This window comes from Heterodontus francisci, chromosome 23 (genome assembly GCF_036365525.1).
Source record: "Heterodontus francisci isolate sHetFra1 chromosome 23, sHetFra1.hap1, whole genome shotgun sequence".
NCBI lineage: Eukaryota > Metazoa > Chordata > Chondrichthyes > Heterodontiformes > Heterodontidae > Heterodontus > Heterodontus francisci.
Genome location: NC_090393.1, coordinates 32,737,686 through 32,762,785, shown reverse-complemented (window position 1 = coordinate 32,762,785; position 25,100 = coordinate 32,737,686). Strand labels below are relative to the sequence as shown.

The 25,100-nt window shown below is 44.8% G+C and overlaps 1 protein-coding gene across 1 annotated transcript in view; it reads right to left on the bottom strand.

Annotated features, from left to right (window-relative positions):
• LOC137383038 (B-cell CLL/lymphoma 7 protein family member A-like) overlaps positions 1-19,869 on the bottom strand; it is a 48,388-nt gene extending 28,519 nt beyond the window's left edge. Inside the window, exon 1 of the mRNA XM_068055637.1 lies at positions 19,704-19,869. Within this exon, the coding sequence (XP_067911738.1) occupies positions 19,704-19,795 (92 nt within the window). The 5' untranslated portion in view covers positions 19,796-19,869. The remainder of the gene's footprint in view (positions 1-19,703) is intronic.
• Between the last annotated feature and the right edge of the window lie 5,231 nt (positions 19,870-25,100).

Below are 25,100 nucleotides of genomic sequence, written 5' to 3'. Positions count from 1 at the left end.
ACCTGGCTTACAGGTCTATTCTCAGCCATTTCCTGGATGGAACAAAGCACCATTGAAAGGATTTTGCAATCGACCAATATCCACTCTAAGTCCACTGACTCCAGCTGACTTGACTACACTCGCTCCCACCTTTCCTCCTGTAAAAGGAGGCTCTTCCATTCTCCCAGTTTCTCTGCCACATTTGTTCCAATAGTGCCACCTTCCATACCAGTGCTTCAGATGTTTTCCTTCTTCCTCAACCAAGGATGCCCCTCCGTGGTTGGCAGGACTCAAAAGAGTCTGTCCCATTTCCCACAATTCTGCTCTCACTCCTTACCCTCTCTCCCAGAGCCACAATGGGGTTCCCCTTGTTCTTGCATTTCATCCTATCAGCCTTCCACATTCAACCAATCATTCCTGCAATTTCCACCAACTCAATCATGATGCCATCACCAAATGCATCTTCATCTCCCAGCATTCTAAAAGGACTGTACGCCCGGTGACACCCTGATTCACCCCCAACACTCCCCCTGCTCTCGCAGCACCCTCCCATCCAAGCACAAGAAATGCAATACCTCCCATTTTATCTCCTCCCTGGTGAAAAGGCAATTTACTGGTACTTCTTTCAATTTAGTACATTGTATTCGCTGCTCACGATGAGATGTCCTCTACACTGGGGAGACCAAACTGAAATTGGGCAATCGCTTTGTTGAACACCTCCATTCAGTACGCAAGCATCACCCTGAGCTTCTGGTCACCATCACTTTAATTCTCTGCCCAATCCTACTCTGACCTCAGCTCCCTACACTGTTCCAATATAGCTCAACACAAGCTTAAGGACCTCATCTTTCAACTAAGCACTTGGCAGCCTTCCAAACTCAATGATCCTAACTTCTGCTTCCATTTTTTCCCCAAACAGCAACTATTGATGATTCTGCAATCCCATTTACATCTCTAGACCCATCTTTTGTTCCTCTACTTGCCCCATTACCTTTTGTTTTGTATCATCATCCCTGTTGTCATTTAATCTCTCCCACCTTCCACCCTATCAGACCTCTTTTGTTCTTTCCTCCCCTCCTCCCTTTCCCAGTCTCTGTTCTCACTTATAACCTGTTACATTCTAACTTTTTTCAGTTCTGACAAAAGGTCAACCACCTGAAATGCTATTTCTCTCTCCACAGATGCTGCATGACCAATTTCAAACATTTTCTGTTTTTATATGATTGAAGTATTCTCCACATATTTCACATGCTCAACACCAACTGCAACCACAGACATGCAGCACATTTCCTACAAAAAAAATGAACAAACATTACTTTGACCCAAGCTGTACCATAGCAGGAAAGCCCGAAGCACTTCCCAGTCTATGACGTTTCACATGAAGAAGAAATTTCTAAGTATAGATGGGAACGATAGGGGGAAATTGTTTCACATTCTATTCCTTTCCATTATTCAAGTAAAAAAAGGGGATTAAATCTGTTGTAGTGATTTTTTTTCCAAAAATATACTTCATAAAAATTTACAAAAATACACTATAAAACAGTTGAAATTTCACATTTCGGAAAGTACAATAGAGATCAGATTTCTTCGATACAGAAAATATGAGGTGCTTCTATTCTTGCCATTCCATTTTATATGCAATGTACATTGGCATTATATAAAAAACATTTTGGTGCATACAGCCCAAGGGGTTTTACACAGGTTCCAGACCCTTGGTATACTATGGCGGGAGGACCTTACGCAGTAGCCTTTGCAGCGGCTGCCCCAAGTAGTGACAAATTAAAAAGTCATGCAGATGAAGTGGGGTTAGAGGGCAGCAGATAATTGAACCAGAACCTGGGAGCATAGATCAGTCCCCATTTTAAGATCACACAAACTAGCCTTAGTTTTTATACTAAAAAACAAAACAATGCATTTTGGGAAGTACCGCAGTAGAGTTGGTTGGAGCATAAGAGTTTCTCAGTCGTACAAGTTGAGGAGCAAGGAAATACAAAACTAAGGTGCTACAGCATTGCCACTACCAGAAGGGTGTCAAAACAAATGACTCATGTACATGCACAATTTTCATCACAAATGTGGAAGTATTTAAAATTTATAATGGAAAATTTGGCATAACTGTGAACAGGAAGGATATGCAAATACAAGATTAATGTTATGCGAACATAAGAATTAGAAGGAGTAGGCCATTTGGCCCGTCGAGCCTGCTCTGCTATTTGATAAGATCATGGCTGATCTGATTGTGGCCTCAACTCTACTTTGCTGTCTACCCCCGATACCCTTTGACTCCCTTGTCAATCAAGAATCTAACTCCACCTTAAAAATATTCAATGACCCTGCCTCCATTGCTCTCCAGGGAAGAGAATTCCACAGACTAACGACCCTCAGAAAAAAAAGTTCTCAGTCTTAAATGGGAGACCCCTTATTTTTAAACCATGTCCCCTGGTTCCAGTCGATCCCATAAAGGAGAAACAGCCTTTCAGCATCCACCCTGTCAGGTCCCCTCAGGATCTTATGTTTCAATAAGATAGTCATAGAGTCATACAGCACTGAAACAGGCCCTTCGGCCTATCAAGTCTGTGCCGACCAACAACCATCCATTTATACTAATCCTACATTAATCCCATATTCCCTACCACATCTCCACCATTCTCCTACCACCTATCTGCACTAGGGGCAATTTACAATGGCCAATTTACCTATCAACCTGCAAGTCTCTGGCTGTGGGAGGAAACTGGAGCACCCGGCGGAAGAACTTGGAAATTAAATAGTTGGAGAGACTTTGCAGTCTGTTCTGAGGTACCAAACAAAGAGCAACCAGCTTTGTCACAAAGATGGATTTCTACTGAAAGTCCTTGCAGATGGAACTTGGAAGAACTTGGAAACTCCGCACAGGCAGTACCCAGAACCGAACCCAGGTCGCTGGAGCTGAGAGGCTGCGGTGCTAACCACTGCGCCGCAGGAGAGATCACCTCTCATTCTTCTAAAATCCAACCTTAATTCATTAGATAACCCATTCATTCCAGGAATCAGTAGAGCTAACCTTCTCTGAACTTCTTCTAAGGCAATTATATCCTTTCTTAAGTAAGGAGACCAAAACTGTATACAGTAGTCCAGAAACAAAAACAAAGTGCTGGTAATACTCAGCAGGTCAGGCAGCATCTGTAGAGAGATAAGCAGAGTTAAGGTTTCAGGTCTCTGGCCTTTCATCAGAACTGGCAAAGGTTAGAAAAGAATTAGGTTTCAAGCAAGTTAAGGGAGAGTTGGTGTTTGTGGGGAAGAAAACAAAAGGGAAGGCGTGTGATAGGGCAGAGGGCAGGAGAGATTAAATAACAAAGCTGCCCTGGGACAAAGGCAAAGAGCGTGTTAATGCTTGTGGTGAAAAACAAAGCATTCGTCCAGAGTGTTAATAGCAGAATAATGAGCAGTTCTGTCTACATGAAAAACAGGCACATGATTAAAAAATAAAATACGCAAAATGCCAATTGAGTGACCACTTTATGGAACACTTCCGCTCAGTCCGAAAGCATGACCGAGCTTCCGGTCGCTTGCCATTTCAACACACCCCCGCTTTCATGGCCAATTTCTGTCTTTGGCCTGCTCCAGTGTTCCAGTGAACACCAGTGCAAGCTCGAGGCGCAGCACACGATCTTTCGATTAGGCACTCTACAGCCTTGCGGACTAAACGCCGAGTTAAATATTTTCAGAGCATGACTGGCTTTTTTTTATATAAAGTATTTTTATTTTCAGGGGTCTTGACAAGGTAGGTGCTGAGGGGAAGTTTCCCCTTGTGGGGGAATCTAGAACTAGAGGGGCAGAATTTCAAAATAAGGGGTCTCCTTTTTAAGACGGAGATAAGCAGGAATTTCTTCTCAGAGGGTCGTTGATCTTTGGAATTCTCTTCCCCAGAGAGCAGTGGAGGCTGGGTCACTGAATATATTCGAGGCAGAGTTAGATTTTTGATCTACAGGGAAGTCAAGCGCTATGGGGGACAGACAGGAAAGTGCAGTTAAGGCCACAATTCAGGCATGATCTTTTAAAATGGCCAAGTTGGCTTGAGGCACCGATTGGCCTACTCCTGCTCCTACGTCTTATCTTATGTTAATTAAGCGGGATGGGGGCAACATTCACTAAATAGAATTGATGTAAAGTTATTCCAAACTTACTCTGTTTCATACCTAAACCAATATATTTAAAAGCCACACAAGACCAACTCCCAATTTTAAATTTACTCTAATCTCAACGACATCTCAAATTCTGCAGTACCACCCCATATAAAATTATCAGCTTACATCATGAAGCTGCCTGAAAGTTTTCTATGTCAATAAAACACAGTGGGATCTGCTTACAGTTGAACACAACCTATTTTCAGCAAAACAGATCTCACTGATAAATACCACACCTTGGAAGCATCATTCAGGCCATAGACATATTTGTTATATTATCATATTATATATCATATATATTATATTACCATAGTTTTCCTTCTGCTGCTGCCTCTTTGGACAGTTTCAGAAACACTTCTTCCTGAAAAATATCGCCCTGCAGAACACTGATTGATCTACACTCCCATAAATTGTGGCCAAAAGAGCTAAAAAGATTTAAGATTACTTTTCCAGCTGTGGGAGAGTCCAAACATCTGGATCACCCAGTCACTCTTCAAAACCCCGAGCAACTAGTGTCGCTTTAGCCTCAAGTCCCATCTGCAAGGACTTTCAGTAGAAACCCATCTATGTGACAAAGCTGGTTGCTCTTTGTTTGGTACCTCAGAACAAACTGCAAAGTCTCTCCAACTATCTAATTCCCTGCATTTTGCCTGTCTTTATCCACACATTTACTGACAGCCACCAAAACATGACGATGAGGACATTGGCTTCTAGTTTGATCAGAGACTGTTCCATGGCCTTTACTTCATTGAGTAATCTATTCAAGTTACAGTCTCTACTCGCACTTTTATGATCATGAAGACTACCACTGCGAGATCGGCCTCTTGCACTAACGGAGGATCTTTCTCTGGTACATGATTGTTTTCTGGATTCAACACTTGCTTTCTTACTCTCTACTCTTTCACCCCATTCTGTCAGTCCATGAACCTCAAGTCTTGGCCAGCATCCTGAATATTCAACCAATATTTAAAATTGCCAGTAGCTTTTCCTGCATATCCCACAATTGCTGCATCTCCATCCAGTAGACCCCTCTGGAGTACATGTTACCCAAGTACCCACGTTAGGTAACTGGCCTTTGGATGGCGATAGCTCTGACTTGTTTGTCATTATCACTCACATACATTACCACTATCCAGTCCTTGATATACTATATGCTGTTCATCAGGACTTTCATCACAAAACACATGAGCATTTGAGGTACAAGGTGCCTCATTTACTTCTATCAGCTACTGAGTCTGATATTTTGTAATTTATTCCAATTAGTTGTATGGAAGGAACCTCAACAGTTTAATTGCCATGTTTGATAAACACTGTCTTACCATCAAGACCTATTACCTTACGAGGGCCTTTCCATTCCTCATGATCTCCTTTTTACAATACACCAAATCTCCCAAATTAAATTCCATCTCGGATGGTCTTACACAATGCCTGAGCCCTCCGAACTTTCTCCGACACGTCAGCCTTGAGGAAAGCCTGCCTCCCTGCATGTAAAGCATTCATATGTTCAAGAAAAAAAATGGAACTAACTGTAGTGCCTGCCATAGTCCAATCGATAGGGACTATATCCTCCAGTCATCTGGAGTGAATTTTTAGCATGAACTGCCTATGCAAGGGCAGTTGTCAATTTGCAGTCTGTTTGATCAGATAAAATTTCATGTAAATTTCATCGATCACCCCATGATTCCTTTCAGAGTCCATTACTGAAAGGACTTTCAACTGTAGTATTCATGACCAGGATGTTCATGTTTTCACACATCTCTGACCTTGTCATTGCTAAGTTCCCCTCCATTATCAGTTAGAAACTATGCTGATGTCCCATCTATTTCTCCATGATTCTGTCTATAATAATCCCTTTATTCTTACCAAGTAATATTGTAGAAAGACTAAATCTGGTCACCAACTTTACAAAATGTAACATGAAAATATTTGTACTTTGTCCCATACCTTTAGATCCATGGCAACGTCCTTGTTAAAGTCACGTGCCAACAGGATGCGGTGGCGTCCTCCGATATATTTTACAGTTTTCACACTTCTCACTAATCGCTTCTTGTATATTCTTCAACCACACCTGCATCCTTTAGCAGGATTAACCTTTTACAAGTAAAAAGACAATTTGCTTTTTTTTCCTCTGATAATCACCTAATGTATTAAAACTTGTCTAACACTGATGAGAAAGCAGTTTTTGTTAACGGGATACAATAAAGTCCTGCATATGTCAACTGCAGATCCAGAAACTTCCCAAAAATAATGGCCTTATCATGCTCCATGTCAAGTTTCATACGTGCTTTTGTCATAGGTAGCTCACTAGACACTACATCAGTACTCATAAAATGGCTTGCTCCAGCTATTTTACATGGAATTACAACTCTCGTTATGGACTTCACATTGTGTCAAAGCAAGTAGTACTTTTATATGCCTTAGCCTTGTGTCGGTCCTCAGTGAATCAAGGTAACATTTTAACCAATCTGTTCCACATACTGTCAAAGTGCAAGCACTGCACATTTAAAGGAGTTCATGACTGACACATCCAACACACACAACTCCTGGTGATCAGTAGAACGTGTGTGAATTCATCATTACCTTCATCCTCTTCCCCAGAATTCTCTGCATCATGTCATTGAAGACCCTGCCTCTCCACTTTGGGCAGTTCATTGCATTATGATACTTCAAGTCACACCTGAAGTACCCATTAACTGTTCTTCAGGCATTCCCGGGATTCAGTCACCTATTATTACTGTTCCAGTTCTGTCTTCTGCTGCAATAGCCTATATCCAGTGTTTGGACCATTTCGAAATCTGGCAATCATTGAGTCCTCTATTCTTTATCTCACCACGGAATGTACTATCTGTTCCACGAAGGCTGAATTCTTTCAAGGCAGCAAACATCTAATCTAACAGGGTGTCTCTCTCCGAGAGCCAAGCACCAGTTAGAACCAGGAGCCTGTCTATGTAACGCCTTAGTACAATCCAGCAATTTAAATGTTAGCACTGATCCAGGAATTCCAAAATTAAAATTAGTCAATCTTTTATACAATCTGTGAAAATCCATATACCAGTGGTGAATGGTGAACAACTAAACAACTGGAGGAGGTGGCTCCACAAATATCTCCATCTAAATGATGGGGGAGTCCAGCACATAGGTACAAAAGATAAGGCTGAAGCATTTGCAACAAGCTTCAGCCAGAAGTGCCGAGTGGATGATCCATCTCGGCCTCCTCCAGAAGTCCCCAGCATTACAAGAAACGACTGAAGGCAGTGGATACTGCAAAGGATATGGGCCCTGACAACATTCCGATAATAGTATTGAAGACCTATGCTGCAGAACTTGCCGCACCCCTAGCCAAACTGTTCCAGTGCAGCTGCAACACTGGCACCTACCCAGCAATGTGGAAAATTGCACAGGCATGTCCTGTACACAAAAAGCAGGACAAGTCCAACCCAGCCAATTACCGCCCCATCAGCAGGTCTGGCAGCATCTGTGGAGAGAAGCAGAGTTAACGTTTCAGGTCAGTGACCCTTCTTCAGGTCACTGACCTGAAATGTTAACTCTGCTTCTCTCTCCACAGATGCTGCCAGACCTGCTGAGTATTTCCAGCATTTCTTGTTTTTATTTCAGATTTCCAGCATCCGCGGTATTTTGCTTTTTATTATACTGCCCCATCAGTCTACTCTCATCAGTAAGAGGAGGCGGTGGCGTAGTGGTATTATCACTGGATTAGTAACCCAGAGTATTGATCTGGAGACATGGGTTCGAATCCCACCACAGCAGAAGGTGGAATTTGAATTTCATTGATAAATATGGAATTAAAAAAGCTAGTCTAATGATGGCCATGAAACCATTGTCGATTATTGTAAAAACCCATCTGGTTCACTAATGTCCTTTAGGGAAGGAAATCTGCTGTCCTTACCTAGTCTGGCCTATATGTGACTCCAGACCCACAACAATGTGATTAACTCTTACATGCCCTCTGAAATGGCCTAGTAAGCCACTCAGTTGTACCTAACCGCTACAAAGTCAATAAAAAGGAAAGAAACCAGACGGACCGCCCGGCATCGACCTAGGCACCGGACCTTCACTGTCGCTGGGTCAAAATCCTGGAACTCCCTTCCTAACAGCACTGTGGGTGTACCTACCCCACAATGACTGCAGCGGTTCAAGAAGGCAGTTCACCACCACCTTCCCAAGGGCAATTAGGGATGGGCAATAAATGCTGGCATAGCCAGTGGCACCCATGAATGAAGTTCAAAAAAAGTAAAGTGATGGAAGAAGTTGTCAACAGTGCTATCAAGCGGCACTTACTTAGCAATAACCTGCTCAGTGACACTCAGTTTGGGTTCTGCCAGGGCCACTCAGCTCCTGACCTCATTACAGCCTTGGTTTAAACATGGGCAAGAGAGCTGAATTCCAAAGGGGAGGAGAGAGTGACTGCCCTTGACATCAAGGCAGCATTTGACCAAGTATGACATCAAGGAACGCGAGCAAAAATGGAGTCAATGGGAATCAGGGGTAAATTCTCTGCTGGTTGGAGTCATACCTAGCGCAAAGGAAATCATCTCAGCTCCAGGACATAACTGCAGGAGTTCCTCAGGGTAGCACAACCATCTTCAGCTGCTTCAATGACCTCCCTTCAATCATAAGGTCAGAAGTGGGGATGTTCGCTGATGATTGCACAATCTTCTTTGGCGTCCTTATCTCGAGAGACAATGGGTAAGCGCCTGGAGGTGGTCAGTGGTGTGTGGAGCAGCGCCTGGAGTGGCTATAAAGGCCAAATCAAGAGTGACAGGCTCTTCCACAGGTGCTGCAGAAAAATTTGATCGTCGGGGCTGTTACACAGTTGGCTCTTCCCTTGCACCTCTGTCTTTTTTCCTGCCAACTGCTAAGTCTCTTCGACTCGCCACACTTTAGCCCCGCCTTTATGGCTGTCCACCAGCTCTGGCGAACGCTGGTAACTGACTCCCAGGACTTGTGATCAATGTCACAGGATTTCATGTCGCATTTGCAGACGTCTTTAAAGCGGAGACATGGACGGCCGGTGGGTCTGATACCAGTGGCGAGCTCACTGTACAATGTGTCTTTGGGAATCCTGCCATCTTCCATGCGGCTCACATGGCCAAGCCATCTCAAGCGCCGCTGACTCAGTAGTGTGTATAAGCTGGGGATGTTGGCCGCCTCGAGGACTTCTGTGTTGGAGATACGGTCCTGCCACCTGATGCCAAGGATTCTCCGGAGGCAGCAAAGATGGAATGAATTGAGACATCGCTCTTGGCTGACATACGTTGTCCAGGCCTCGCTGCCATAGAGCAAGGGGTACTGAGGACACAGGCTTGATACATTCGGACTTTTGTGTTCCGTGTCAGTGCGCCATTTTCCCACACTCTCTTGGCCAGTCTGGACATAGCAGTGGAAGTCTTTCCCATCCGCTTGTTGATTTCTGCATCTAGAGACAGGTTACTGGTGATAGTTGAGCCTAGGTAGGTGAACTCTTGAACCACTTCCAGAGCGTGGTCGCCAATATTGATGGATGGAGCATTTCGAACGTCCTGCCCCATGATGTTCGTTTTCTTGAGGCTGATGGTTAGGCCAAATTCATTGCAGGCAGCCGCAAACCTGTCGATGAGACTCTGCAGGCACTCTTCAGTGTGAGATGTTAAAGCAGCATCGTCAGCAAAGAGGAGTTCCCTGATCAGGACTTTCCGTACTTCGGACTTCGCTCTTAGACGGGCAAGGTTGAACAACCTGCCCCCTGATCTTGTGTGGAGGAAAATTCCTTTTTCCGAGGACTTGAACGCATATGAAAGCAGCAGGGAGAAGAAAATCCCAAAAAGTGTGGGTGCGAGAACACAGCCCTGTTTCACGCCACTCAGGATAGGAAAGGGGTCTGATGAGGAGCCACCATGTTGAATTGTGCCTTTCATATTGTCATGGAATGAGGTGATGATACTTAGTAGCTTTGGTGGGCATCCAATCTTTTCTAGTAGTCTGAAGAGACCACGTCTGCTGACGAGGTCAAAGGCTTTGGTGAGATCAATGAAAGCAATGTAGAGGGGCATCTGTTGTTCGCGGCATTTCTCCTGTATCTGACGAAGGGAGAACAGCATGTCAACGGTCGATCTCTGTACGAAAGCCACGCTGTGCCTCAGGGTAGATGCGCTCGGCCAGCTTCTGGAGTCTGTTTAGAGCGACTCGAGCAAAGACTTTCCCCACTATGCTGAGCAGGGAGATTCCACGGTAGTTGTTGCAGTCACCGCGGTCACCTTTGTTTTTATAGAGGGTGATGATATTGGCATCGTGCATGTCCTGAGGTACTGCTCCCTCGTCCCAGCACAGGCATAGCAGTTCATGTAGTGCTGAGAGTATAGCAGGCTTGGCACTCTTGATTATTTCAGGGGTAATGCTGTCCTTCCCAGGGGCTTTTCCGCTGGCTAGAGAATCAATGGCATCACTGAGTTCCGATTTTGTTGGCTGTACGTCCAGCTCATCCATGACTGGTAGAGGCTGGGCTGCATTGAGGGCAGTCTCAGTGACAACATTCTCCCTGGAGTACAGTTCTAGGTCGTGCTCAACCCAGTGATCCATTTGCTTGCTTTGGTCAGTGATTATGTCCCCTGATTTAGATTTGAAGGGGGCGATCTTCTTGATGGTTGGCCCAAGAGCTCTCTTAGTGCCATCATACATTCCTCTGATGTTTCCGGTGTCTGAGGCCAGCTGAATATGACTGCATAGGTGCTGCCGGTAGTCGTTTGCGCAGCGCCTGGCTGTTCTTTGTGCAGTGCTTCTGGCTGCTTTAAGTGCTACAGATGTTAAATCGCTGGGGGCTTTCTTGTAGTTCAACAGTGCAATGCGCTTAGCGGCTATGACAGGTTCCAGCTCTTCATTATGAGGTTGAAACCAGTCTGCATTTCTCTTCGCACTTTTGCCGTAGGTGGTCAAAGCTGACTCATAGATGGCGTCTCTGATGTGGGCCCACTTGGTCTCAGCATCCCCTGTGGGAGTGTTTTGAAGGGCTGTTACAAGTGAACTTAGAAATTTTTGTAACAGCTGTGGGTGCGAAATTCTGCTCGTGTTGATGCGCGGGTAGCCCTTCTGCTTGGAATGATGCAACTTCTTTGGTTTGAGTCTAACCTTGCTGCACACCAGGGAGTGGTCGGTGTCGCAGTCCGCACTGTGGAAGCTGCGTGTGATTTGAACACTGTTTAAGGCGGCTCGCCTTGTGACAATGAGGTCTAGCTGGTGCCAACGAAGCGATCTTGGGTGCCTCCATGAAACCTGGTGACAGGGTTTAGTGTGAAAGAACGAGTTGGTGATGCAGAGGTTATGATAGGTACACAACTCAAGCAGTCTCTGCCCGTTCTCATTCATCCTTCCAACGCCATAGCGCCCAAGGCAGGAGGACCATGAGTCATGGTCGGCCCGAACCCTGGCATTAAAGTCCCCCAGCAGGAATAGGTGTTCGGTGTTGGGGATGCTGCTAATGATGTTATGGAGTTCCTCGTAGAACTGATCTTTAGCTTCAGGTGGGGAGCAGAGTGTTGGAGCATAGATGCTGAGTAGGTGTACTGGGCCAGAGGTGGTGAGCAGTCGGATGGACAGTATGCATTCCGAGCCAGTTGAGGGAGGCTCTATCATGCTGAGCAAGGAGTTTCTGATGGCGAAGCCCACGCCATGCTGTCTTGGTTCTTCAGGATCCCTGCCCTGCCAGAAGGTGGTGTAGTCTTGCTCTGCTAGAGATCCACTCGCGGGGAGGCGTGTCTCCTGAAGTGCTGCAATGTCTACCTTGAGTCTACTGAGCTCGTTGTTAATGATGGCGGTCTTCCGAGAATCGTTGATTTGTGTAAGGTCTTCCGACAGGCCAGGACACATAGTTCTGACGTTCCAGCTTGCAAAGCGAAGGGCTGGTACCTTCTTTCCTTTTTTCGTGTTGTTTGGTGCGGTGTTTCAGTCCACCTTTCGGGCAATGATCCTGAGCTCCAAGCACCCATTGAAGCAGGTGGACTGTGGCGGGACAGACTCTTATTGACCGGGGGCTGCCCGGTTTGAGGCGGGCGGTAGCTGTCCAGTGAGGTGCGATGACCTCTCCCACTGACAAAGGCAACCCGTGGCGCCCAGTTTCTACGCCAATTTATCTGGACTTATAACCCGTAACTGCTGCCTTACGTGTTGTTTCAGTCACTGTGAGGCAACTATGGAGTGACCTCTCCATGGCGCATGCCTAGGCGAATTTATGGAGGTTGAGAGTTGCCCAGTCGTCAAAACCCCCTTCTTGACCTTTCTGGTGGGGTCCAAAGGAGTGCACAGCACGACGTTTGGCACCGGTATGGATGCAGGAATTGCCGGAAACATGCCAAAGGTGACACATGACCGCCTACGGGGCTCCGCTCCGGATTTTCTGTTAGGGTTTACTACCTTAGCCTTCGTCTCTCCCGAGACGCCCACAAGGCAGTGAGGTTGTTAGGGCCCCTACACAGGTGTAGGAGGATGGCGGTGGGAGGAGGGGATGCGAGGGGGAGGTGTGGAGGGAGGGGGCTATAAGAGGGTGGGGGGGGTGCAGGGGGGGGGTGCGAGGGGGAGCTGGGAAGGGGGCTGTAAGGGGGTGGGTGCAGGGGAAGGGGTTGCCGGGGGAAGATGGTGCGAGGGGGGTCTGGGACGGGATTGTGAGGGGGTGAGCTGAGAGGGTGGAGCAGGGAAGGGGAAAGGGGGGGGGGGGGGGGAAGGGGAACGGAGGGGAAAGCGGGTGCAGGTAATAAGCCATTTCCTCAGTTCCATCGACATCCGGAAAGCTCATCCGCGTCCTTCGGGAGGTGAAGCATCTTTGGGCAGCCTTACAAAGGTGGTTGTAACAACATTGCACAATGTTCAGCACCATTTGCGACTCCTCCGATGCTGAAGTAGTCTGTGTAGAAATGCAGCAAGACCTGGACAATATCCAGGCTGGGGCTGATAAGTAGCAAGTTACATTCATGCCAACAAGTGGCGGGCAATGACCATCTCCAACAAGAGAGAATCTAACCACCTCCCCTTGACATTCAATGACATTACGATCGCTGAATCACCCACTATCAACATCCTGGGGGTTACCATTGACCAGAACTTGAACTGGAGTAGCCATATAGATACCATGGCAGCAAGAGCAGGAGAGAGGCTAGGAATCCTGCAGCAAGTAACTCACCTCCTGACTCCCCAAAGCCTGTGCACCATCTCTAACGCACAAGTCAGGAGTGTGATGGAATACTCTCCACTTGCCTGGATGGGTGCAGCTCCAACAACATTCAAGAAGCTCGACGCCATCCAGGACAAAGCAGCCTGCTTGACTGGTACCCCATCCACCACCTTCAACATTCACTCCCTCCACCACCGACACACAGTGGCAGCAGTGTGTACCATCTGCAAGATGCACTGCAGCAACGCACCAAGACTCCTTCGACAGCACCTTCCAAACCTGCGACCTCTACCACCTTGAAGGACAAGGGCTGCCGATGCATAGGAATACCACCACCTGCAAGTTCCCCTCCAAGCCACACACCATCCTGACTTGGAACGAGATCACCGTTCCTTCACTGTCGCGGAGTCAAAATCCTTGAACTCCCTTCCTAACAGCACTGTTGGTATACCTACCCCACGTGGACTGCAGCGGTTCAAGAAGGCAACTCACTACCACCTTCTCAAGGGCAATTAGGGATGGGCAATAAATGCTGACCTAGCCAGCAATGCCCACATCCCATGCACAAATAAAAGAAAATATCCCTCCATGGAATGACCAACTGCTTTCCGAAATCTATCCAGGTCTGACCCTGTGCCTCATAGGCATTTAAGAGAACATCTTTCTTTCAAATTTCATCCAAGAACTCTTAACAGAAATTCCAAACCATCACTATCCAATTGATAGGCATCCAGCTCGTGAAATATTTTATTTCTGACGTTACTTCTCGTAGGAAGCAACAGCAAGGCCATACATTGTTTCCTCTTTGTAGGGATGTAACTAGTGTCCACACATCCACTTCATTCTTCCACTGGTCACGTGGTTCAGACTCAGAACATCGGAGGGTAATCATCGCCTGACAATTTATACTTGCTTTCTGCCATTTTGCACAATGGCTACTAGGATTGTCGTTTTCTGAAATGTTTTCCTTAGCTTTCAATCTTCACCTTCAGGCAACTTTCTGCTGCTCCCATGTTTTACACCAACTGGCTTTCTGGTGAAGGATAGACTGGAACCAATCTTTGCACACATTTATTTGCAGAGTTACACATTACAAGTATACACCTTCTAACCAAACAAGCACAGTTTTAGCCTGTGTATTTTTATAGGAGCTCAAGTGAATCCCCAGTTTATGCCCACCACCTGCATATAATTAAACAATTAATATACAATTAACCATAGTTGACAGGTGTTTGTGACTGGAAGGCTATTTCCAGAAAGGTTCCTCAGGGTTCCTTGCTCATGACGTATATATCAATGATTTAGACTTAAACACAGGGGGCCTGATTAAGAAGTTTGCAGACGATATGAAAATTGGCCATGTGGTTGATAGTGAGGAAGAAAGCTGTAGTCTGCGGGAAGATATGTTTTTATATATTACATACATTATACACTCCTGTGTGGAGTTTGCACGTTCTCTCTGTGACCGCACAGGTTTCTGCCAGGTGCTCCAGTTTCCTCCCACAGCCGAAGACTTGCAGGTTGATAGGTAAATTGGCCATTGTAAATTGCTCCTAGTGTAGGTAGGTGGTAGGAGAATGGTGGGGATGTGGTAGGGAATATGGGATTAATGTAGGATTAGTATAAATGGGTGGTTGTTGGTCAGCACAGACTCAGTGGGCCGAAGGGCCTGTTTCACTGCTGTATCTCTCTATGACTCTATGTTGTGAAGAGGGCATTAGGTGGTTGCAGACCAATATAGATAGGTTAAATGAGTGGGCAAAAATCTGGCGGATGGAATATAATGTGGGAAAATGTGAAGTTCTTCACTTTGGCAGGAAGAATATAAAAAGAGTATTACTTAAAACTTATTTAAGACTGCAGAATTTCGAGGTGCAGAGGGATCTAGGTGGTCCTGGTGCAGGAGTCACAAAAAACTAGCATACAGGTACAGCAGGTAATCAAGAAGGCTAATGGAATGCTACCCTTTATTACAAGAGGAATTGAAAATAAAAGTACGGTTGTTATGCTTCAGTTATACAGGGCATTGGTGAGACCACATCTTGAGCATAGTGTGCAGTTTTGGTCTCTTTATTTAAGGAAGGATGTAAATGCATTGGAGGCAATTCAGAGGAGGTTTACTAGATTGATACTTGGAATGAGCGGGTTGTCTTGAGGAAAGGTTGGACAGAATGGGCTTGTTTTCACTGGAGTTTAGAAGAGTGAAGGGAGACTTGATTTAAGTTTTATAAGATCCTGAACAGTCTGGACAAGGTGGATGTGGAGAGGATGTTTCCTCTTGTGGGTGAGTCCAAAATTAGAGGCACTGTTTTAAAATTAGGGGTCGCCCTTTTAGGACAGAGATGAGAATTTTTTTTCTCTGAGGGTTGTGCGACTTTGGAACTCTCTGCCTCAGGTGGTGGTGGAGGCGGGGTCATTGAATATTTTTTTTTAAGGCGGAGGTAGATAAGATTCTTGTTAGACAAAGGAATCAAAGGTTGTCGGGGGTAGATGGGAGTGTGGAATTCGAAACACAAACAGATCAGCCATGATCTTATTGAATGGCAGAGCAGACTCAAGGGGGCGAATGGCCTACTTGTGCTCTATGTATGTCAATGGACCAGTCAAGCGGGCAGAAAAGTGGCAAATAGCATTCAATCTGAAGGCTTGAAAGTTGCAGCTATATGGAAAGATTGGATTGGCTAGGTTTGTTTCCCTTAGAACAGAGGAGGCTGAGGGATGACAATTGAGGTGTACAAAATTATGAGGGGCCTAGATAGAGTAGACAGGAAGGACCTGTTTTCCCCCAGCGGAGAGGTCAATTGCCAGGGGGCACAGATTTAAGGTGATTGGTAGAAGGATTAGAGGGTACGTGAGGAAAAACCTTTTCACCCAGAGGGTGGTGGGTGTCTGGAATTCACTGCCCAGGTTGGTGATGGAGGCAGAAACCCTCACCTCATTTAAAAGGTACCTGTACCTGCACCTGAAAAGCTGTAACCTGCCAGGCTACAGATGTGTTGTAAGGTGGGATTAGATTAGGCAGCTAGTTTTTTCAGCTAGCGCAGACACGATGGGCTGAATGGCCTCACTGTGCTATAACTTTTCTACAGTTCTAAGTATGAGGCAATGCTTTTGGAGATGACAAACAAAGCAAAGGAATACATGATAAATGGTAAGATTCTGAGAAGTGTAGAGGAACAGAGGAAGCTTGGAGTGCTTGTCCATAGATCCCTGAAGATAGCAGGATAGGTAGGTAAAGTGGGTAAGAAGGCATAAGGGATACTTCCCCTCATTAGTCAAGGCACAGAATGCAAGAGCATGAAAGTTATGCTAGGGCTGTATAAAACACTAGTTAGGTCACAGCTAGAGTACTGCATACAGTTCTTGTCACCGTATTACAGGAAGGATGTGATGTGATTGTACTAGAAAGCGTACAGAGGAGAGTTACGAGGACGTTGCCAGGAATGGAGAATTTTAGCAATAGGCTTGGGGTTTTTTTCTTTGAAAGGAGGCTCAGGGAAGATTTAATTGAGGCGTATAAAATCCAGGGGCTTAGATAGGGTGAATAGGAATGACCTATTTCCCTTTGCAGAGGAATCAATAAGCAGGGGGCATAGATTTAAAGTAATGGCAGAAGCATAAGCAGGGAGTTGAGGAGTAATTGTTTCCACCTAGAGGGTGGTAGGGTCTGGAACTCACTGTCTGAAAGGGTGGTAGAGGTAGAAACCTTCAATGCATTTTTTAAAAACTTGGATATGTACTCGAGGTACTGTTACCTAGAGGACTACGGAGCAAGAGCTGGAAGGTGGGATTAGACAGGATAGCTCCTTTTCAGCTAGCACGGGCACAATGGGTCAAATGAATTCCTTGTGTGTCATAAATCTTTGTTCCCATGACTGCCCAGTATGGGAATAAACCACACAATATTAATTGTTGACAGGGCAGCAGCATAAAGTTCACTGCTGGTCCTTCTGCCCACCCCATGGAGAAAGAGAAAGAAAACAGTCCCTGCTGGTGATTACTATTTAGTGACCCATTGCTGAAAACCACATGTTAAGCTTGGCAGTGATGCCTTTCATCCACGATTAGACTATCAGCACACTTTAGTTTCACATATGAACAACTACAAAATACCAGAGTAGCTCAAGTATAATCTTGAAGGGAAGAAATTTGTAAGTAAACGAACAAAATTCTCCTGAAATGAATGATACTGGACTAAATTGGATTGTGGTAATCTCTCATGCGCCTCAGCCTCCCTTTCCTCCTTTAGGGCACTGTTTAAAACCTACGTCATCTGTCCTAATATTACATGGCTTTTGTTTTATGATATTGCTGAAGCACTTTAGTATGTTTTATTACATTAAAAGGTGCTATATAAATACAAGTTGTTGTTTCACACCATGATAGAACGACAGTGCATGTCAGCTGTGGCTCAACTAGTAGCACTCTTGCCTGTATCAGAAGGTTATGGATTCAAGACCCAGTCCAGAGACTTCAGCACAAAAAAACTAGGCTGACCCTCCAGTGCACACTGAGGGAGTGCTGCATTAAGGCACTATCTTTCAAATGGCACACTAAATCAAGGCCCTGTGTGCTTTCAGGTGGAGGTAAAAGATCCCATGGCAATATTCTGAAGAGCAGGGGAATTATCTCCAGAGTAATGCGCAATATTTAATCCATCAATATCCCTAAAAAAAAATTAGTCATTATCACATTGTGGGAGCTTGCTGTGCACAAATTGGCTACCACATTTCCTACATTACAACAGCAACAACACTTCAAAATTGGCCGTTAAGTGCTTTGGGACATCCTGAGGTCGTGAAAGTTGCTATATAAATTTGTCTTTTTTCTTACACACTGCTTCTCTTAAAAATGCCTAACATTCCTGGGGTTAATTTATTATAATAAAATTCTAATTACCGTCAACGCAATGTACATAATGTTTGGAAAGGGTGCAGAGGAGATTTACTAGGATGTTGCCTGGTATGGAGGGAAGGTCTTACGAGGAAAGGCTGAGGGACTTGAGGTTGCTTTCGTTAGAGAGGAGGAGGAGAGGTGACTTAATAGAGACATATAAGATAATCAGAGGGTTAGATAGGGTGGATAGTGAGAGTCTTTTTCCTCGGATGGTGATGGCAAACACGAGGGGACATAGCTTTAAGTTGAGGGGTGATAGATATAGGACAGATGTCAGAGGTAGTTTCTTTACTCAGAGAGTAGTAGGGGCGTGGAACGCCCTGCCTGCAACAGTAGTAGACTCGCCAACTTTAAGGGCATTTAAGTGGTCATTGGATAGACATATGGATGAAAATGGAATAGTGTAGGTCAGATGGTTTCACAGGTCGGCGCAACATCGAGGGCCGAAGGGCCTGTACTGCGCTGTAATGTTCTATGTCTCTAACGTCAAGTGGGATTTACAAACTATGACTCGAAGCAGCGGCAAAAATTAGAAGTGGGTAAGAGGTCACGTCAGGACACCAAGATATCAGCAATGTGAATAGGGCACGTGGATTCTGGTTACAATGTTTACAAGTAACTGAAAATAATAGGACGCAGTTATTGTGTATATTCAACAACTGATTGCAAAGTACTTACAATAAACTTGTATTACCTGTGCCAAATTGTAACCGCTCAGTGAACTAAAAAATATGCAGGACAAAAATCATACACGAAAAATATTTTATTCGTGAGTAAAAATGTATTTCGCAATTAGTACAAGTATTTGCATTGCCCGGATTATGCAACAGAAAATTCGTAGCGTAAAAATATATATATATATATATATATATATAGAATATACATATACACACACCCCATATATACACACATACACGTGTGGGTGTATTTTATTTCTAAATTTGCTAAATATGTTTAGTTTTGCATTCAGCCGATTATGACCTAGTTCAGGCTGCCTTCCCCCACTTCCTCCTCCTTTCCTGCCCTCGACTAAAGTGTGATCCAAAGCGCTAAATTTAAACACCCTCATCAACAATAATAAAAAAGGGCTCTAGAGCGCAGTATTTCAATGAAAGCGCCGAGCCGAGCGGGGCCCGCCAGCCCTGCAAAAGGACGCTGTCCGCCCGCAACCTGCAGCCGGCACCGACTCGCACACAAAGCAATGGCAAAAGGCTTCATGTGACTGCAGCGAAATGGATTCTGGGTTCAGCCCAAATTCCTATCGCTATAGGTCCTGTTTTTACTTTTCAAAGTCGATTTTTAAAATTAAAATGAACCGCAAATTAATCCGTTAAGCGGCTCCCCACTCGCTACAGCCTGAATTTCCACCTTTAAACCTGGATTCCGCTCCGACTTAAGTCATCTCCTTCCCCAACCCCCCTCCTCCTCCTCCTCTCCGCCACATAAAGACCGAAGGAAACGCCGGCCTTTTAAAATCTATTTCGTTGGGTTTTTTTTCTCCCCCTTACCATTTCCGTACTTTTTCGATAGCTGCCATAACCCGTTTGATGTCATCCTTCGCCCTGCTCCTGGTCTCGGCCCGCACCGACCTGCCGGACATACTGAATGTGTGTAAAGAGCCCAAAGCCCAAGCGCCGCCAGTACAAAGCAAGCCAAACCTCCACTCCCCGCTCCCGCGCCTGCGCACCCACACTAGGAGAGCCGCGTGAACAAAGGCAGCACTTATCGCGAGATCTCATTCCTTCCTCTCCCCCCCCCACCCCAGCCAAACATTTGCTGCATGACAAAAACTTTTTCGAGAACTTTTTGTTTGCGCACCCCTCTGACTGCACGCCACGTAATTTTTAACATTAAAACTAGACCGTTTCTCTTTTTCGACGCTTGAGCATTACAAATTGTTCTTGGTAGATTTTTCTAATTAGAAAAAATGAACACATAGCGTGATTCATGCAGACCAATCCAAGCAGTGGGATTTCCTGAGACACACAGCGACTAATGTTCCACCTACCAGAAAGTCAACCACCCTTCTTTTCTGCTTTCGATCCTATCATAGACCTTCCCTTTTGTTCTTTTTCCCACCCTTTCGCTTGCTTAAACCCGAGTACATCTCTTACTTTTCCCAATTTTGATGAAAGGTCATCGACCTGAAACGTTAACTCTGTTTCTCCACAGTTGCTGCCAGACCTGCGAATTTCCAGTATTCTCTGGCAATTTGACTACTTTGAAGCACCAAACAATCATCATTTGCAGATCAAGATCTTACTTATGTAACACAAGAAAACTGCTGTGTTTTTCTTGTATCTCTTTTAAATATCTCCTTTAGCCCTTTGCATTGCTTACTGTCTGCACACTATGTGGGGAATTTTAGTGGACAAGGTGGGGTGGGGGTGTGAAATCCCCATGAAGTGGCATTGGGTTGGGGTCAGGAAGCTGACATCATCTCACCCGATTCTGAAATCACTACTTTAAGATCAGTCAATGGCAACTTTTTGGAGTTAGTTTCAAGTGGCTTGGTGTATCTGGTGTACCTGCATCTGAACTTCCTTGCTGTCAGCCTTCACAGCAGCATAGGAACAACCCATTGTTATGACCAAGGTGGGAGGAGTGCAGTGTTTATTCTAATCCCATTTCTCCACAGTTCCCAACATATATTCTATTTTCCCCAGAATAAAACACATGAACCAGGATTTTAAATAAACAACAAAATTATCAGTTTATTATAAAACAAGTCTTAACCAGTAATGAAGTAAAGAATAAACACACAGATGGAAATTTTAAAGTTTCCTTTTTACCTTAGCTCCCTCACGCTCACACAAGTACCGGTTAACTGGAAAAAAAGGGATTTTTGTTCACAGCTCTGTTAGACAAGAAAAAACTTAGGCTGAATACTTGCTCATTCTTGAATAAAACAGATGAGATAAGTTGTGTTCCAAAACTGGCATACAGTCTAGCCTCCAAGTACACGTAAAAGGGTCACTGGAATCTTTTACAACAGTTCTTTTCAGGCGGCGTTGAGAAGTAATTTAGCAGGCTTTTCTTCAAAGACAGGAGATGAGATTGTTGACATAGTCGACATCTCAGGGTCTTTTAGAGAGCTGCTGGAAAACTGAGCTGGGTTGTGATCTTTTCTCCTTCCTTGGGAACTCTCTTCTTCTTCTGCAGGCTTAACTCTTTAAACATTCAGCAAGAATCTGGTCTCTTCCTCCGTGACACTTCTTCAGCAGGCTTGCGCTAACTTTATCTCATTCCAGAAGGTAAACATTGACATTACAACCAAAAGCTTGTGAGTTTGCTGCTCTCTCAGCTGCTGCTCCTGGGCTTGTCCTGTCAAGGAGCATGCAATTGTCACTTCTCTGCACACATCTTCCCCCAGTTACCAAGGTTTCTGTTCTATTTTTAAATTGAGTCATGTGACCACCAGTAAACATTGTTGCCAAACTTGTTCTTTTAGTGTCCTCGTGATGACCCTCTTAAAAAAAAAAAATTGGTCCAACTTTTCTTCCTTTGACTATGAATTCCTCAAAAAATATTTCTAACAAAAAACAGAAGCACTTTCGTAACACTATGCAGTAGCCGGGCTTCTGAGAAGGAGCAACAAGATCAGTCATATCAGTAGCAGCAGGAGCACCAACACTACCAGCAGCAGCTGCCTTCTCTGCTCCACAGGACAGAGGAGATGGACACAGAGCTCCAAATCAAAGGAGACAATATCCCCAGCACAGAGTATATATGCTAAAGGTGAGCTTACTCAACATGTAAGAGCAACAGTGTCTCAAGAGGCTCAGGCTCTCACAGCAAGTCGTGGCAGACATCTGCAGCATCCTAGAACATGAGAATCAAGAGGATCAGGTGATCACGTGTTGCCAGTGCCCATCAAGGTCACCAAGGCCCTGAATTTCTTTGCCTCCAGCTCCTTCCAGGGATCTGCTGGAGACATCTGAATCATGGAGAAATAGATGGGGCATCAGCATAGTTTCTAACTGATAATGGAGGGTAACTTAGCAATGACAAAGTCAGAGATGTGTGAAAACATGAACATCCTGGTCATGAATACTACAGTTGAAAGTCCTTTCAGTAATGGACTCTGAAAGGAATCATGGGGTGATCGATGACATTTACATGAAATTTTATCTGATCAAACAGACTGCAAATTGACAACTGCCCTTGCATAGGCAGTTCATGCTAAAAATTCACTCCAGATGACTGGAGAATATAGTCCCTATCGATTGGACTATGGCAGGCACTACAGTTAGTTCCATTTTTTTTCTTGAACATATGAATGCTTTACATGCAGGGAGGCAGGCTTTCCTCAAGGCTGACGTGTCGGAGAAAGTTCGGAGGGCTCAGGCATTGTGTAAGACCATCCGAGATGGAATTTAATTTGGGAGATTTGGTGTATTATAAAAAGGAGATCATGAGGAATGGAAAGGCCCTCGTAAGGTAATAGGTCTTGATGGTAAGACAGTGTTTATCAAACATGGCAATTAAACTGTTGAGGTTCCTTCCATACAACTAATTGGAATAAATTACAAAATATCAGACTCAGTAGCTGATAGAAGTAAATGAGGCACCTTGTACCTCAAATGCTCATGTGTTTTGTGATGAAAGTCCTGATGAACAGCATATAGTATATCAAGGACTGGATAGTGGTAATGTATGTGAGTGATAATGACAAACAAGTCAGAGCTATCGCCATCCAAAGGCCAGTTACCTAACGTGGGTACTTGGGTAACATGTACTCCAGAGGGGTCTACTGGATGGAGATGCAGCAATTGTGGGATATGCAGGAAAAGCTACTGGCAATTTTAAATATTGGTTGAATGTTCAGGATTCTGGCCAAGACGCGAGGTTCATGGACTGACAGAATGGGGTGAAAGAGTAGAGAGTAAGAAAGCAAGTGTTGAATCCAGAAAACAATCATGTACCAGAGAAAGATCCTCCGTTAGTGCAAGAGGCCGATCTCGCAGTGGTAGTAGAAATAGAATCATAGAGAGATACAGCACTGAAACAGGCCCTTCGGCCCACCGGGTCTGTGCCGACAATCAACCACCCATTTATACTGATCCTACAATAACCCCATATTCCCTACCATATCCCCACCTTCCCTCAATTCTCCTACCACCGACCTATACTCGGGGCAATTTACAATGGCCAATTTACCTATCAACCTGCAAGTCTTTGGCTGTGGGAGGAAACCGAAGCATCGGCGGAAACCCACGCGGTCACAGGGAGAACTTGCAAACTCCGCACAAGCAGTACCCAGAACTGAACCCGGGTCGCTGGAGCTGTGAGGCTGCAGTGCTAACCACTGTGCTGCCCTATATTGCTGCAAATATTGGCTTATTTTTCCACGATCATAAAAGTGCGAGTAGAGACCGTAACTTGAATAGATTACTCAATGAAGTAAAGGCCATGGAACAGTCTCTGATCAAACGAGAAGCCAATGTCCTCATCGCCCAGTTTTGGTGGCTGTCAGTAAATGTGTGGATAAAGACAGGCAAAATGAAGGGAATTAGATAGTTGGAGAGACTTTGCAGTTTGTTCTGAGGTACCAAACAAAGAGCAACCAGCTTTGTCACATAGATGGGTTTCTACTAAAAGTCCTTGCAGATGGGACTTGAGGCTAAAGCGACACTAGTTGCTCGGGGTTTTGAAGAGTGACTGGGTGATCCAGATGCTTGGACTCTCCCACAGCTGGAAAAGTAATCTTAAATCTTTTTAGCTCTTTTGGCCACAATTTATGGGAGTGTAGATCAATCAGTGTTCTGCAGGGCGATATTTTTCAGGAAGAAGTGTTTCTGAAACTGTCCAAAGAGGCAGCAGCAGAAGGAAAACTATGGTAATATAATATATATGATATATAATATGATAATATAACAAATATGTCTATGGCCTGAATGATGCTTCCAAGGTGTGGTATTTATCAGTGAGATCTGTTTTGCTGAAAATAGGTTGTGTTCAACTGTAAGCAGATCCCACTGTGTTTTATTGACATAGAAAACTTTCAGGCAGCTTCATGATGTAAGCTGATAATTTTATATGGGGTGGTACTGCAGAATTTGAGATGTCGTTGAGATTAGAGTAAATTTAAAATTGGGAGTTGGTCTTGTGTGGCTTTTAAATATATTGGTTTAGGTATGAAACAGAGTAAGTTTGGAATAACTTTACATCAATTCTATTTAGTGAATGTTGCCCCCATCCCGCTTAATTAACATAAGATAAGACGTAGGAGCAGGAGTAGGCCAATCGGTGCCTCAAGCCAACTTGGCCATTTTAAAAGATCATGCCTGAATTGTGGCCTTAACTGCACTTTCCTGTCTGTCCCCCATAGCGCTTGACTTCCCTGTAGATCAAAAATCTAACTCTGCCTCGAATATATTCAGTGACCCAGCCTCCACTGCTCTCTGGGGAAGAGAATTCCAAAGATCAACGACCCTCTGAGAAGAAATTCCTCCGCATCTCCGTCTTAAAAAGGAGACCCCTTATTTTGAAATTCTGCCCCTCTAGTTCTAGATTCCCCCACAAGGGGAAACTTCCCCTCAGCACCTACCTTGTCAAGACCCCTGAAAATAAAAATACTTTATAAAAAAAAAAGGCCAGTCATGCTCTGAAAATATTTAACTCGGCGTTCAGTCCGCAAGGCTGTAGAGTGCCTAATCGAAAGATCGTGTGCTGCCCCTCGAGCTTGCACTGGTGTTCACTGGAACACTGGAGCAGGCCAAAGACAGAAATTGGCCATGAAAGCGGGGGTGTGTTGAAATGGCAAGCGACCGGAAGCTCAGGGTCATGCTTTCGGACTGAGCGGAGGTGTTCCATAAAGTGGTCACTCAATTGGCGTTTTGCGTATTTTATTTTATTTTTTAATCATGTGCCTGTTTTTCATGTAGACAGAACTGTTCATTATT